This window comes from Panthera leo, chromosome A3 (genome assembly GCF_018350215.1).
Source record: "Panthera leo isolate Ple1 chromosome A3, P.leo_Ple1_pat1.1, whole genome shotgun sequence".
Classification (NCBI taxonomy): domain Eukaryota; kingdom Metazoa; phylum Chordata; class Mammalia; order Carnivora; family Felidae; genus Panthera; species Panthera leo.
In genome coordinates, this window is record NC_056681.1 from 120,184,728 (window position 1) to 120,201,232 (window position 16,505).

The 16,505-nt window shown below is 57.4% G+C and overlaps 1 protein-coding gene across 3 annotated transcripts in view; it reads left to right on the top strand.

Annotated features, from left to right (window-relative positions):
- Positions 1-16,505, top strand: part of ADCY3 (adenylate cyclase 3) — a 91,054-nt gene that overhangs the window by 57,835 nt on the left and 16,714 nt on the right. For all 3 annotated transcript variants that reach the window (XM_042933523.1, XM_042933521.1, XM_042933522.1), the window contains exons 4-8: positions 9,942-10,072; positions 10,602-10,713; positions 10,866-10,993; positions 12,109-12,267; positions 13,017-13,194. In XM_042933523.1, coding sequence (XP_042789457.1) covers positions 9,942-10,072; positions 10,602-10,713; positions 10,866-10,993; positions 12,109-12,267; positions 13,017-13,194 — 708 coding nt within the window. The remainder of the gene's footprint in view (positions 1-9,941; positions 10,073-10,601; positions 10,714-10,865; positions 10,994-12,108; positions 12,268-13,016; positions 13,195-16,505) is intronic.

The window sequence follows — 16,505 nt, forward strand, 5'->3', positions numbered from 1 at the left end:
TTTTTGTGTTTTTTTTAATATGAAATTTATTGTCAGATTGCTTTCCATACAACACCCAGTGCTCATCCCAACAGGTGCCCTCCTCAATGCCCATCACCCACCCTCCCCTCCCTCCCACCCCCCATCAACCCTCAGTTTATTCTCAGTTATTAAGAGTCTCTTATGGTTTGGCTCCCTCCCTCTCTTTTTTTTTCCTTCCCCTCCCCCATGTTCTTCTGTTAAGCTTCTCAGGATCCACATAAGAATGAAAACATACGGTATCTGTCTTTCTCTGCCTGACTTATTTTACTTAGGATAACACTCACCAGTTCCATCCACATTGCTATAAAAGGCCATATTTCATTCTTTCTCATTGCCGAGTAGTATTCCATGGTGTATATAAATCAGAATTTATGTATCCATTCATCAGTTTGATGGACATATAGAGGGTTGTAGGTTTTAAATGGATCAGTCTGGCTGCCGGTGGAGAAGAGACAGCAGTGGAAGCAGGGAGGCCAGTTAGAAGCTATGTAGTAATTTTAGGGAGAGCGGATAATGGCTTAGACCAGGATGGAAGTGATGAGGGGAAGGATTCTGGGTGTTTTTTGAAGGCAGAGCCAACAGATCTCACTGCTGAGTGGCATGGGGGATGGGGGAGTGGGGAGTCCGTGATGGCTGTCAGGATTTTAGCCCGGAGGCGATCGGAAGGGCGGGTGGCTCTTTACAGAGACGGGAGGATGGTGAGAGGAATGGGTTCGGTGGGGGGTGGAGAGTCAGGACCCGCTGAGTTGGAGATGCCTCACAGACATCCAGGAAGGCAGTCATCCTGCGCTCTAAACACACATCTGGCAGGCTGGAAGGGCTGTGCCTGCATTTGCAGACTCCTGCTGGGCCCTCCCGGGCGAGGATGGTGGGCCCTGTAGGACAGCGCCTCAGGCTGGGGAGCTCAATGCCAGTTGGCAACCAGGCAGCACCTGGGGAAACTTTTATCATTTCTCCTCAAAGACAATAGGAGGTGATTCTGCTACGTGAGTCTCAGACCTGCACCCTCTCTTCTTCCCCAGAGGCTCTCGGGGCCTTGCAGAAGGCAGCCAGAGCGGGGACAAGGAGAGAAGCACCCAGTAGAAACTCCGTTTCCCCGGCGACTGCCTCGGCACGCCAAGCCCCTCTGTGTCCTGGCATGTGCCGCCGGGAACATGGTGCTACGCGCCCAGATGGCAGAAGCAACACGGGACGGTATAACCCAGAGGATCTGGCAGGGGCACAGCTGGGAGCTTGCATTTCTGCGGCTCCTTAAATATGCAGCAGGAGAGCAGCCGTGAGCGCAAAGTAGAGCGCGGAGCCGGTGCCCAGGGCGCCGGGGAAGGTGGCTGTGGAGGGCGTCAGCACCTGCTGAGGAGGCTCAGAGAGGTGTGTTCGGAGTTGGATTTAACAAGGTGGATGTGGATTCTTGGGTGGCTTTTCAGGAAGAGGAGTGGGTGCTGGCCAGTGTGCGGTGGGGAGAATGGAGTCCTGATCCACGTGGAAGGGCAGAGGCAGGTTAGTGAGGGCTGAGCGGGGAGGCGGAGGGAGTCCTCCCCGGACTGCAGTGGCTCATCCCTGGTGTGGGAGGGACCAGAGTCAGCAGCCAGGCCAGCCCTGTGGCAGGGGAGGGGGGAGGTCAGGAGCCCGGCCAGCCCTGGAGGGGGACCGGAGGGGAGGCCCAGGGAGAAGAGGAAGGTGGGAGCTGTGTTTGGGAAAAGCACCAGCAAGATTTATTGCTCCCCTGGGAGGAGGCAGAGGGAGTGAAGCCAAACCACGAGCGACCCTCACAAGTAGAGAGCGGGTCTGTTTAACCCGCTGGAAACTTCGTGCCCGGGGTGGGTTGAGCTGTTGCTTCCAGGTCAAGGTCGGAAGCGGATACTGAGCTCTTTCCCATGGATCACAGAGGCGGCTGCAGCGTCGTTCTCAAGGCGGCACTCTAGGCAGCGGCTCTGTGTTACCCACGGTGGGCGCGGAAGCCGTATTTACGTGCCGCGGCGTTCTAGAGCTGTGCTGTCTGATGTGGTAGCCACTAGGCACGTGTGGCTACTTCAGTGAAATGAATTAAAATCTAAAAATTAAAACTCACTTCCTCTGTTGGACTGGCCACTCTTCGTGTCCTCGGCAGCTACAAATGACTACGGCTACCATACTGGACAGCACAGGTTACAGAGCATTTCTTTGCAGAAAGTTCTGGCAGTGCTGTGCTAGAGGGTGACGGCCTGCCCCTCGGGCCACATCTCCTCGTTGACGGCTCAGCATCTCACCAGATCTCTGAGGGGCACCTGCTCTGTATAGCCACACTAGGCGAGGGCTATAGATTCCACACACACGACCGTATTTGCGCCTAAAGGGCAATCTCCTGATAATTGCAGTCACCTTGGCCCCCGTCTCTAGAGACTAGGCAGGCCTCCGGGCAAGTGACCGAAGTCCCATGGTTTGTGTCCCCTCTTCCCCTCCAGCAGGGTAAGGGTTCTGGGCTGCCCCTGGCTCTGTGCAACTTCTGTTCTGTTCCAGGTGACATGTCCTGGTGGTGACTTAGTTGTTAGTCTGGCTCCCACAATGCCAAGATTAAGTGTGGCCCTGCTTCCTTCTTGGAGCCGACATCTTGAGAGACCCTGGGGATGCTGGCTCAGAGCCTGTTTTCACATTGGAGGGTCTTGTTTAAAGAGATGCTGGGTTTTGAGTGCTACAGCCCCTCGTCCCCTGTGAATTCCCACACCCCTGGCTGAAGACAGCATAGCACTCCTGCCCCCGAGACCAGTCACTCCCAGGTGACCTGACTGCCCTGACCACCCGAGCTCTTAGGAGTACTCTTCACCTTTGACCTGCCCAGCATTTAGCTTGGGGACTTGCAGAGACGACCAGTGACTGTTCTTTGAGTGAGGTTGTGACCGTGTCTTTTGGACGGAGTAGCACATGTGGGTCCCTAGTCTAGATGGTGGCTGCCTGCCCCCCGGCACGGCTCTGGAGTTTCCAGATTTTACATGCCGTGGTCCTTCGCCTTCTCTTCAGGGAGAGGTGAGCCGTTTGGGCTCTGACCTCCCAGGGCTAGCCGGCCGGGGCCTCCTGCCCCCCATCTCCTTCCTCTGCTGCCTCCTCTGCCCAGCGGGTCAGGCCAGGATGGGCACTGTTGGAGTCCATTGCCCTTTTCTGGCTTTGAAGCGGCCCGGAAGCTCTAAGAGTCTGGAGAAATCAGGCCCAGAACAGATGTGTTTGTGGACAGCTGTGTCTCTGCTCATAGCCCGTGATGGGTTGTAGTGACGTGTGTGTACACACAGCACGTGTATAGGGCACACGTGGGCATACACGAGGCCCCACCATACAGACTTTACATGTTTGCTTCATGCAGCATCTCACCAGATCACTGCTGAGTTCTCTCTCCATTGAAGTCTCCCTCCCTCCGCTGCCCCTTTTTGAGGATGTTGCAGAAACTCAGCTTCTCATCAGCCAAGCTCATGTATCCAAATCCCTGCCGGCTGCCTTGCTGTAATGAACTCCTGAATGCCTCATCAGGGCCCCTGGGAACAGCGCAGGCCTCCTGCCTCTGTCTCGATCCTGAGCCAGCACAGAGGCGCGGCCTGGCCTGAGTCACCACTGAGGAGGAGGAGGCTCTATTGGTTCCTTCCCAGAGCCTGAGGGGGGACCATGCTGACAGACGGCCCTGGTGAGGGGCTCACTGCAGTGCAGCAAATGCGTGTTTACAGATCTCCATCCCAGGCCCAGGACACGTGCTGCGCCCCAGCCAGCCGCCCCCCCTCCCTGACCCCCGGGTGGCACACCGCCCAGGACGGGCCTCAGGTGCTTCTCCCCAGGATCTGGGTAGTTTTTTTGCTGTACCCAGAAAGCCTGCTAGAGACTTTCACGGCTTGTTCGTTCTTTTGGCTTATTTGGTTCTTTTCCCAGAGAGGGTCACGGCCTTGACTTTGCGTGTATTTTTAGGATAACCATTCAAGCACGGCAGGACCGGAGGGAGGCCGAGTGAGGCAGCTCACCACCTTCTCCGTCTCTCTGTGTGGCGCCATGTCGCAGGGCCCCAGGCCTGGACTTACGGAGTCTGGTGGTTCCCTGTCCCCGGGCTAGTCTTCCATCCTGCGCTTGACTCCCTGCTCACCCAGCGTCCGGGGCAGGAGCTCACTAGCTCTCAGGGCAGCGCATTCTTCGACTGAACTGCTTTGACTCTTCGAACATTCTTTCTGCGCTGGAAGCAACAGTCTGTTCCCCACAGCTTTCCATCACTAGCTTTCTCCGGGGGGACCTCCGGAGCAAGTGTCCTCCCTTTTCCATACAACTGCCGTCCTCAGACGTGAAGGTCGCTCTGTGCCACTGCAGAGCCCCCACTCCTCTGGCCGGGCTCCCAGCTCCTCAGCCCCCCTTTGATGCCTGGCCTCAGGCTCCTACACCCTGTGGTCACTCCCCGGTGAGGGCCTGGGTGAACTGTGTCCTTGGGGAAACCTTTCTCCTCTGATGCTCCCGAAGTGGCACTTCCAAAGTTGAATGTGCTTGCGAGCTGCCTGAGGGTATCTGGGCCTCCTGAGGAACCAGCCTCAGGTGATGCTGAGGCTGCCACTCTGAAGGCCAGACTGGGTCGTGGGTCCTAATGTCCTGAGGGATGGCTCAGCCGAACCAGGGACCTCCCTGAGCCCGACGTCCAGGGACTCCCCATAGATTTCTCCTCCAGGTAGCAGCATCGAATGCCAAGTTCCCCACATCAACCACGTGTTCTTGGGCCGCTTTCAGTCCATTGGGTGGCATCACACTGCACATGTGTCCTAGCAGAGGCCTTCTGGAACTGACGCAGCTGGCCTCCCTCACGGACTTGGGGTGGCTCAGCATCTCCGGGCCCTCATGTCTGGCCCTGTTGGTTACACTCAGGGTCCACTGCCAGTCACTGAGACAGGGCCTCACAGCACTGGCCCGTTTTCTCGTGCCCTCAGCCAGTGAGGGGCGGGGGGGACACTGAGGCTGAGGGAGGTCACTGAGGCCTGCCCAGGTCTGTCATGGAGGCCCGGGGGTCCACCTCAGCAGCACCCACCTCCTCTCCCCTGCTGACCCATCAGAAGAAATTCCAGCAGCTGCCACTGGCCCGGCCTCGCCTCCCTGAGCCCCACAGGTGGTCTGGGATGCTGCCGGGCCCCGTGCTGGGGCACCGCGTACATCTCAGCTCAGTCCCCATCTGCAAGGAGTAGCCAGGTGCCCTAACAACTCCATGAGCACTGGGGCCCACAGAATGTTCCAGTGGGCTCACCTCTGGGTTTCTAGAACAGTGTCGTCAGGTCCTTGCTAGGGAAGATTTGGGCACTTCTTGTTCCTTCACATTTGTAGCGGAACAGCGTCCAGTGTGGGTGGGAGAATTCGTGTGTGAAAAGCACATCCTTTGGTGTAGAAGAAAACACCACCCGTTCTTTTGGTCAAAGAGCCCTGGGTTCCAGTGCTGTCTGTCACTAACTCTGAGGAACCTGGGATAAACCATTTAGCCCCTCCATGCCTTGGTTGGGTCACCTGCAAAATGGAGACAGTATTACATGTATGTAAAAGTTGAGGGCAGATGAGAAAGTCTTAGCGAAGAAGAGGGACGATTTTGATATTGGTCACTGGTGTCCATTTGCCCAGTGAGTTGTGGTATTTGAGAGCTACAGCAAGAAACCAGCCTATGGTGATTGTTCTGTCGCTCGGCAACCTAAGAGGGCCTCTGCCTCCTCTCCGTTGTGCGGTGGGGCAGGGGTCCTCCCCGGCCATCAGTCTCCTCCCTCAGCTCACATCCAAGCAGACATGGGGGTCCAAAGCCCGCCTCCCACCCCGGACTTGCAAGAACTGTTATTACAGGCTGGGGTCAGGGTCACAGCTGGCGGCAACAGGAAGTTTTGTGTTTATTTCCGGTTTAGAAAGTATTTTGAAAAAGCAACCCTAGCAGTATAACCATATAGCAGTTTTGAAAAACATTTCAGGTTTTCTCTGAATTCCATTCGCCAGATCAAGTTACCCTTTCATGTTTCGTGCAGACTCTTCCGCCTTGACTCAGATGCACATGTGGGTCTGTGGTCCCCTTCTCAGGATACAGTTGCTGTCTGGTCATTTTCTTATCGTCGCACTTTTCATTATGGTCACTTCTGAGGTTCCATAATCTTCCATCTGAAGGATGTGTCCCGGTCGAATGAGCCGTCAGCTGGGCATTTGGGCCACTTAGTCTTTTCCTCGAGTATGAGTGAGGTTACAGTGCAATTCTTGCACACACATCTTTTTACTTTTCTTGGATTATTTCTATTGGAGAAATTCCCAGGAGAGCTATTAATGGGTCAGAGACTTGGAACATTCTTATGACTTCCGAAACATATAGTAGTTGCTATTTTAGGAAGAGCGGGCTCTGCCTCTATGCCGGGGAGGCCAAGCCACATCCCGCACCTGCTCTGGGCGGCCCTGCACCCCTGAAGACGCCTGGCTGTGTTTTCAGAGAAATTGGGACTGTGGTCAGGGGCACGAAGCACCTCTCAGGACTAGTCTGGCTCCAAGGGAACCCAGAGAAGCTCTTCTGGAGGGTCAGGGTCTGAGAGGGCGGGAAAGGCCTGACAGTGTGGGTGACGGCTGCTGGGGTTGCACAGGCTGGCCCAGCACAGCACTGTGACTTTCCTAATCCTTGGTGTCCCGCGCCCCCTGCTGGCTCACACACCTGAGCAACCTCTTCCCCAGGCTGGCGGGTGCCCCCCACGCTCCTCACACATCTGCCTCTTCCTCCCCCTAGTGAGCGCCTGCATGCACCTCTGGTGGGGTGTGGGTGTGGGGAGGGGAGGTGGGGAAGGAGGGAGAGAAAGGCTAAAACACGCATGGAAGCTGGGACCCTTGTTTGCATCTCCTTCGTCATTGTGCCTGACCAGACAGAGCTCCTACTCCTGGCCAAGTGACTCTGAGGACTTTCTGCTCACCTCGAACACCCCACTGGGACTCTTAACCTATAAACCTGTGGCCAACTTCAAAGCCCAAAGGAGGTTTAGGCCTCGTCTTCCTGAGATATCTGCCGACCCCACGCCCTCAGTAACACTTCACCTCAGGTGACAGAAGAGCTGTAATACATTGAGCACTTGCCGTGTGCAGGCACGGTTCTCAGTGCCTTCGGGTCAGGGTCACTTCGTCCTGCTTTCCCAACGAGGAAACCAAGGCACAGGGGAGTTAGCGGCAGCCTGGTGTCACACAGTGAGTCGGTGGCAATATAGGGAACTGAGGGAGCTGGGCCATCGGGCTCTTAACCGCCACGCCCTCCTGTCCCTGCCGGCCTGGCACAGACCAGCGCGCCTCACACTCGGGCGGGGACTACGACGCCGGATTCCAGCCCCAGGCTCGCTGCCACCTCCCAGCCTGCCTCCTCCCCCGAGGCTGCCCTGAGAGCCCGCAGGGCCCCGGGTCTCTCTGGCTTTTCTCGAAAATCCTCCCGGAGGCTCCTGTTCTTCCCCAGCTGAGCGCTTTCTCCAAGGTGCCTGGGTTTAGTTCGGTTTCAGAAGCCCCCTCGCCGCATACCGGCAGGGCAGACGGGTGTGCCGGGGTGCAGCGTCCAGGAGACCCCGTTGCTCCTTCCTGGGCTCAGATGGAGGTCATAACACTGGGGTTATTTCGGCTTCTCATTCCCCTGCAACGCTGCTGCTCGTGAGGGTTTTAGCAGTGCTGGAGACAGCTGTGGAAACGGAAGAATAACGGTGGTCGCTGTAAGTGCCGGGCCCGCCGGGCCAAGGGGGCCTCGCTTGCTTACGACGGTGTAACTTCCGCAAGAGGACCGATTCTCCCCACGAAAACCGGGATGAGAGGGACCTTCCTGTGGTGCGATGGGTGAGCGGGCGGGGGCTCTGGTCTCAGACTGTCCGGGAGAGGAAGGGCAGGGGCTGTCCCTGCAGCAAAGCTGACTTCTCCCGGAGGAGGTGAGGCCCCAGCCCTCTGCCCAGACCCTGGGGAGCCTCTTGGGCTGCCCCACCCGGAGGAGAGGAGCAGAACCTCCCCACCTTGGTTCTCCTGCCTCAGAGAAGGTGTGTTTAAAGTACAGGTAGAGCTGGGTTCTCTGGCCTCAGGGCCCGCTGAACACAAGGGAGAACAGGAGCCCGGTGCCCTCACCCTGCCCGGCGCACCCCGGTGCCTGGGGCCCTCACCCTGCCCGGGGCCCTGGTGGGGGACGAGGTCCCCCAGCCCTGTACCCACCAGGCTGGTGTCCCTGCCAAGCCTGTGTTCCTCTGGGTCCAGTAACCCCTGGGCAGGCCAGGCAGCAGCTCGTGGCGTAGCCCCCAGGTGGCTCCGGCAGCCGGCACTCAACACACAGCACGCCTGGCCCTCCCACGCCCGCCCGCCTTCCTCCTCCCTGTCCGCTGCCCTGTGCGGCATGGCTCCCTCAGAACCACTCCACCGCTGGGCTCAGACCCTGCCGTGCCTCTGCTCCCAGTCTTGTCTCGGTCTCCTCCCCTACCCCCTCCCCACTTCTCTCGCTGCTGTGCCCCGCGGGCCTCCACTCAGCCTCGCCGTAGCCCCACTTTCCGGCCTCCATCCTGCGAACCTCAGGTTCTCCCCATCTTGGGGCGCAGGGTTCCTGGCACAGCACCCTGCCTGGGCTTCTGGCTCTGGCTTCACCCCCTTGCACCCACTCCCGGGGGCTGTCTCCTGTCCCCTGTCCCTGTTGCTCAGCCTGAGCCGTGCTGCGGGGCTGCAGGCTCAACCCATGAGCCAGCTCAGTGTCTGCCTGCCACGCGTCCCAAATCTGCCCTGGTTTTCCCCTCACCTCTCTCTCCTCCTCTGTTCCTCACTTAAAGAGACCGGCACCTTCCACCCAGAGGCCCAAGCCACGGGCCTGTCCCGCCTGCTTGATGCAAGCTGTCGCCAAGCCCCACTTTGCCCAGATGACTGCTAACTGGTCACCTGGCCTGCCCTCCTGTGTCACAGCCCTGGGCACTGGGCCTACCCCACAGCTTTCAGGAAGGAGCTCCCCGTTCCTTGCCTCACACACGAGGCCCTTCAGGATGCGAACCAGGGGTTGGCAGACGTTTTCTGGAAAGCGCCAGAAACCCCTTTCGGTTTTGCAGGCCACGTCTTCTCTGTCACAGCAACTCGACTCTGTTGGAGCGAGGGGGCAGCCAGAGGTGACATGTAAACAAACGAGCTTGGCTGCCCCCCCCCCCCCCCCCCCCCCCCCCCGCCGCGAGACACTATCTGTGCGAACTGCAGCAGCCAGGTTTGGCCCGCAGGTGGCAGTGTGGACCCCCCCCCCCCCCCCCAAACCTAGCTGTGGGGCCGCTGTTCCCTGTTCCCGCCCCCATGGAAACCACTGCAAGTCCCTGAACCTCCTGTCCCAGGTCTCTGGGCCTGGTGTGAGCAGCTCCCTCTGACGAGATGTTCCCAGCATCTCAGTCGGCAAGCCTCACTTCTGGGAAGTGTCCCTGATTGCCCCCAACACCCCTGGCAGACTCTGACACCCACCCTTCTTCGTTACTGCCCGCTGTCCCTCTCCTGTCTGGGCATTTACCGTAATGCACTGCGCTGGGCCCGCTTACCCATCCCCGTGAGACCCTCAGCCCTCTGAGGGCAGCGACTCGCTCGTTTTGTGGCATTGGCACGTTATAGCATGCCGCCTGGCACCTAGTCGGTCTTCAGTCATGTTCAGTCAGAATTCTCGGGTGATTGCTCTGTGCATGCTGGGGTGGGTGACCCAGATCCTGCACCCTCCCGGTGCAGGAGAGAACAGGTCCACGTAGGAACTGCCACCTTTCCTGTGGCATTGAGGACACTCTGGAGGTACAGAACCAAGCTTGGGTTTCTTCATGGATTTCTGACTCCCGTGAGGGCTTTTAAGGTGTGCCGTCACAGCCCTGAGCCTGTTGCCCTGGGCCTCCGGCTGCCTCCCAGCGTGGGGGAGGCCCCTGTAAGGCCCCGTGGGGTCAGCTGCTTCTCCACCAACCCTCTCCTCCTCCTCCCAGGAGAACCTTATGCTTTCCATCCTGCCCAAGCATGTGGCTGACGAGATGCTAAAGGACATGAAGAAGGACGAGAGCCAAAAGGACCAGCAGCAGTTCAACACCATGTACATGTATCGCCACGAGAACGTCAGGTGCGCCGGCCCGTGGGCCTGGGCTCCAAGAGCGGAACGGGGGCTGGGCTTTGTGGGGTCAGCCAAGCACTGTGGGATTCGAGAGTCTTCCCCCAGGACTAGAAGTTAGGCCATGCCTTCAGTGTGAGCCCCGTGGGAGCAGTCTTGCAGACGGATGCCGGGAATGAGCTGTCTGGGCCATGTAGTCAGTCCCCATCATCGCACAGACGTCACCCAGAGTGCGGGGGTGACGTCTGTGAGGTCACCCAGCCATTCCGGGCCGGCTAGGGGCTAACAGCTGTGTTCCTACCAAGACGGGTGACTTTATCACGGGGCAGGAGCAGGCAGCGTGGGGGAAGGAGGCCCGGAGAGGAGAGGCCCACAAGGATAAACTAAACGTCAGAGCCCCGCATTCGCCCTGGGAGTGCCAGGGGCTTGCTGCTTTGGGGTCGAGCAGGGACCCCTCTGCTGTGGTCCTGGGGCAGGAGCTGGTGGTGGGGCCAGGCACGCTGCCCGGAGCCTCACGGTGGTGCCCTCCCTGCTCTCCCAGCATCCTCTTTGCGGACATCGTGGGCTTCACCCAGCTGTCTTCCGCCTGCAGTGCCCAGGAGCTCGTGAAGCTGCTCAACGAGCTCTTCGCCCGCTTTGACAAGCTGGCGGCCGTGAGTACCCGGCCCCCGCTCGGCCTCCGGCGCGGCGGGGGGCCACCCTTGGGGTTCCCACGGTCGCCTCGCACGGGTGCCTGCTCTGCCCCCTGCCCGCCCTCCTTGCCCGCGAGGGACTCAGAGCCACGCCGCACACCCTGTTCTTTCAGAAATACCACCAGCTGCGGATTAAGATCCTGGGCGACTGTTACTACTGCATCTGCGGCCTGCCCGACTACCGGGAGGACCACGCCGTCTGCTCCATCCTTATGGGGCTCGCCATGGTGGAGGCCATCTCGTGAGTGGGGGCCTCTGGGGGGAGGGGCTCTGGACCGCGGGAGAGGCGGGCCTTCCGTGGTCCGGCGTGGGGGCTCGGCGCACCCCAGGCCCCCACGGGACGTGGGTGCCGTGTTGGTCGGCAGGCGGCTCAGTCCCCGGCTCTGGGAAGGGGGGACGTGGCTCGCCTTCTTGCCAGCCGAGGGGCCGAAAGCCTTCCGTGGCCTCTGAGGGGCCCAGCCTGCATCCACTGTTGTTTTCTAGAGAAGTGGCAGTCGTGGTAAAGGCTGTCACACCTCCTCACGCTGGTTTGGAGTCCCCCCCAGGCTCCCCGTCCCTTCTCTCCGTGTTTTCTCACTGTGAGCCTCCAGGCCCGTCTCAGGTCGGAAAGTCCGAGTGTGACAGCGACGTGGGGCAGCAGAGGTGGGACAGGGCCCCGGCCTCTGCTCTGGGCTCCCAGCCAGGGCTCCTGCCTCTGCCACTGGGAGGACACTGCCCTCTTCCCCCTCGCCCTCCCCTGTCGCTGTCACATTGCAGGTGGCTTAGAGGCCCCAGCAGGCAGGCCCTGGCTGGGATCAGGCACCAGGAGGGAAGGGGGCTCCTTGCTGAGGTTTCCCACCCCACCACCAGGATGGAGGCTGGGTGGTTGGGGGGGGTGGGGGTGGGGGCGGGGAAGGGACACCTTGCCACCAGAGGGCGGTTTTGCATTGTTACCATCTTCTGGATTAGAGCTTCTCTGACATTGGCCTAGACACAAATGCTGTGCTGGGAGCGTGTGGGGGGTGGGTAGTTCAGGATCATTCACCTCCACTTCCCTCACCTTGGGGCAGCTTTCCCTGTTGTGCGGGCGCCTGGCACAGGTGGACGCGGGGAGGTAGCGGCCATTATTCTGTGGCTTCCTGCCTGCACCCCCATCACGCTAACTCACGATGTGAGTCTGGGCCTGGGCCGACCTGCTGGACCCCTAGCCACAGGTCACTTAGCTGAAGTGCAGGCAGAGAGCTGTGGAGTGCCCAGCAGCCCCCTCGGCCTGGAGTGGGAGAAAGCCAGCGCAGGACTCTTCCCGCAGGGCACAGAGGGCCGGCCACCTTGCCACGGCCATGCCCGACCCTCCTCCTTTCCGTGTGTGCCTGGCAGGTACGTGCGGGAGAAGACGAAGACTGGGGTGGACATGCGTGTGGGGGTGCACACAGGCACGGTGCTGGGGGGCGTCCTGGGCCAGAAGCGCTGGCAGTATGACGTGTGGTCCACCGACGTCACTGTGGCCAACAAGATGGAGGCCGGTGGCATCCCCGGGTGAGCGAGCATCTCCTTCCCGGTGGGCGGGCGTGGGCACTGAGGGAGGGGACCGTCCATCCGTCGGGGCTGGGGCTCAGCCAGGAGACACCCAGGAGCAGTGTTCTTCCTCGGGGTGCCTGCCTGCTTGCCCCGGGCCCAGCTGCCTCCTGCCTAGGCCTCTGCCTCTGCAGCCGTGTGTCCTCGCCCCCGTCCTCTCCTCGTGGGGCCACAGACGCTGGCACAGCCGTAGCCGCCTCCAAGGCTCCCCGCAGGGCGCCAAACCCAAGGAACAGGTTCTGACGTGGTGTACACCTGGCTCGAGCTCCTTTATACCACCAGCCAGTCAGGGCGGACGGGCTGAGGACACAGAGAAACTCTCCCCGCCTGGGTCAGGGAGTGGCCCTCCGGGGCAGTCAGGGTCCTGTCCCTCAGTGGTGACTCCCCAGAAATGGGTAACAACCCCCTGACGGCGGGTGGGAGCCATGTGAGGTGCATAACGGTAGGATCACCACCGAGTTCAGAGCGGCCTTCTACGCTCCTCACCTGGCCCGGTGCTGCGGGCAGCCTGAGGGTGTTTCCTTCCTGTTTCGCGGATGTGGCACTGAGGCCCAGAGGGGCAGGGGCCACACGGGCCTCACAGCCAGTTAGCACCGGGGCGCCCCGGCTGGAGCTCTGGTGGCACGTGTGTCCCCGCCTCCCCGGCAGCCTTGGGCTTCGGGGTGGCCCGACCCTCCGCTGACGGTCCCGGGCCTCTTGCTGCCGTCCAGGCGTGTGCACATCTCCCAGAGCACCATGGACTGCCTAAAGGGCGAGTTCGATGTGGAGCCGGGCGACGGGGGCAGCCGCTGTGAGTACCTGGACGAGAAGGGCATCGAGACCTACCTCATCATCGCATCCAAGCCAGAGGTGAAGAAAACAGCCGCCCAGCACGGCCTCGACGGCCCGGTGAGTCCGCTGCCCGCCTCGCACGGGACGTGGAAAGGCAGGGTTCGAGAAGCAGGGCCTGGGGAAGAGCGGGCGGGGCCGTGGGGGGCACCCTCGCAGGGGGAAAGCGGGCTCCGGGGGGAGTAGGGCACATGGCTCCCGGCAGGCTGACGGTGAGTGGTACAGCAGAGGACAGGCGCCCGGAGAGGTGTACGTGGCACTCGGGAGAGCAGCTGGCTAGGGAAGGGCTCCCTGCGTGGAGGAGGCAGTCAGAATCGTGGGAGAGACGTGGGCACCCAGGGAGCGAGTTCGCGGAGTGGGTGAGGATGCCAGGGGCAGGCACTGAGGTTGGCTTGGTCACGGAGGAGAACCGGGCTGGGAACTTTGCGGGGCGGGAAATGAGAAAAGAACCGGATGGAAGCGGTGAGGTCGTCCTGCCCTGGCCTCTCTGCTGATTTCCTGCATCTAGTCAGACCCAGTGCCCTCAGCAGCTGCCCCCACCAGCCTCCTGACAGGCTGTCTGGTTAGAAGCCACCAGTGGCTGCTGCAGAAATTGGGCCGTCTGTCATCCTCTGGTGAGCCTGGAAGGCGTTTTACTCCTCGAAGCTTTGCGCTTAAAAACCCCACCAGTCGTGGGAATTTGACAGTTGGGGGGTTTGGTGCTCCCAGAGTTGGCACGTGGAGACCATCCCATGGCCGAGGCTTTGTCTCATGATGGTTAAAGCAGGGCTTGAGCTGGTCGGGTGAGGTTTCTGTGGCTGAAGACGTGACCCCTGTAATGTCCGGAAAGAAAACTAGATGCCTTCCCCCCTCCCCCACGTGTATGTGATGACTAGCAAATCAAACACAAACAGAAGATTCATCCGTTTAAATCGAATTGCAACCACTGTTTCGTGAGTACTTCCGTTTCTCCGTAATTTCACTTAATCCTCAAGACAGCCCTGGGAGAAAGGGGGCTGTCGTCATACCCGCTTTACAGAGGAGGAAACTGAGGCCCAGAACTTTGTGTAAGTTGCAGATCTGGTAGGTGGCAGAGCAGGGCCCTGCCCCCGACCTGCCAGCCACCCCATAACCCAGAATGTGGGCGCCCCCGTGTGAAGGCGTTCACACGGACTCAGCACTGGGAGGCCTGCACATGTGGGCACCGCCTCACTCCTGAGTAATTTAAAGTCCCATGAGGTGCCTGTGTTAAAGCAAAGGACACTTCAAGGTATTTTGAGCTGCATGTGAAGTCTGAGCTACAATTAAATGCTCCAAGGAACTCAGAAAAGTAGGAAGCTGTTTTTCAGAAAATTAGGAACTAAGACTTGACCTTGCCACAGAATTAACAAGTTCATAGAACTGATACATGAATTCAGCAAAGTTGCAGGATACAAAATCAATGTGCAGAAATCAGTTGCATTCTTATACACTAACAATGAAGCAACAGAAAGACAAATGAAGAAACTGATCCCATTCACAATTGCACCAAGAAGCATAAAATACCTAGGAATAAATCTAACCAAAGATGTAAAAGATCTGTATGCTGAAAACTATAGAAAGCTTATGCAGGTAATTGAAGAAGATATAAAGAAATGGAAAGACATTCCCTGCTCATGGATTGGAAGAATAAATATTGTCAAAATGTCAATACTACCCAAAGCTATCTACACATTCAATGCAATCCCAATCAAAATTGCACCAGCATTCTTCTCGAAACTAGAACAAGCAATCCTAAAATTCATATGGAACCACAAAAGGCCCCGAATAGCCAAAGTAATTTTGAAGAAGAAGACCAAAGCAGGAGGCATCACAATCCCAGACTTTAGCCTCTACTACAAAGCTGTCATCATCAAGACAGCATGGTATTGGCATAAAAACAGACACATAGACCAATGGAATAGAATAGAAACCCCAGAACTAGACCCACAAACGTATGGCCAACTCATCTTTGACAAAGCAGGAAAGAACATCCAATGGAAAAAAGACAGTCTCTTTAACAAATGGTGCTGGGAGAACTGGACAGCAACATGCAGAAGGTTGAAACTAGACCACTTTCTCACACCATTCACAAAAATAAACTCAAAATGGATAAAGGACCTGAATGTGAGACAGGAAACCATCAAAACCTTAGAGGAGAAAGCAGGAAAAGACCTCTCTGACCTCAGCCGTAGCAATCTCTTACTCGGCACATCCCCAAAGGCAAGGGAATTAAAAACAAAAGTGAATTACTGGGACCTTATGAAGATAAAAAGCTTCTGCACAGCAAAGGAAACAACCAACAAAACTAAAAGGCAACCAACGGAATGGGAAAAGATATTTGCAAATGACACATCGGACAAAGGGCTAGTATCCAAAATCTATAAAGAGCTCATCAAACTCCACACCCGAAAAACAAATAACCCAGTGAAGAAATGGGCAGAAAACATGAATAGACACTTCTCTAAAGAAGACATCCGGATGGCCAACAGGCACATGAAAAGATGTTCAACGTCGCTCCTTATCAGGGAAATACAAATCAAAACCACACTCAGATACCACCTCACGCCAGTCAGAGTGGCCAAAATGAAGAAATCAGGAGACTATAGATGCTGGAGAGGATGTGGAGAAACAGGAACCCTCTTGCACTGTTGGTGGGAATGCAAATTGGTGCAGCCGCTCTGGAAAGCAGTGTGGAGGTTCCTCAGAAAATTAAAAATAGACCTACCCTATGACCCAGCAATAGCACTGCTAGGAATTTATCCAAGGGATACAGGAGTACTGATGCATAGGGGCACCTGTACCCCAATGTTTATAGCGGCACTCTCAACAATAGCCAAATTATGGAAAGAGCCTAAATGTCCATCAACTGATGAATGGATAAAGAAATTGTGGTTTATATACACAATGGAATACTACGTGGCAATGAGAAAAAATGAAATATGGCCTTTTGTAGCAACATGGATGGAACTGGAGAGTGTGATGCTAAGTGAAATAAGCCATACAGAGAAAGACAGATACCATATGGTTTCACTCTTATGTGGATCCTGAGAAACATAACAGAAACCCATGGGGGAGGGGAAGGAAAGAAAAAAAAAAAAAAAAAAAAAGAGGTTAGAGTGGGAGAGAGCCAAAGCATTAGAGACTGTTAAAAACTGAGAACAAACTGAGGGTTGATGGGGGGTGGGAGGGAGGGCAGGGTGGGTGATGGGTATTGAGGAGGGCACCTTTTGGGATGAGCACTGGGTGTTGTATGGAAACCAATTTGACAGTAAATTTCATATATTAAAAAATTAAAAAAAAAAAAATAAATAAATAAATTAAAAAAAAAAAAAAAAGAATTAACAAGTTCATTCATATTTTTAAGAGTGCTC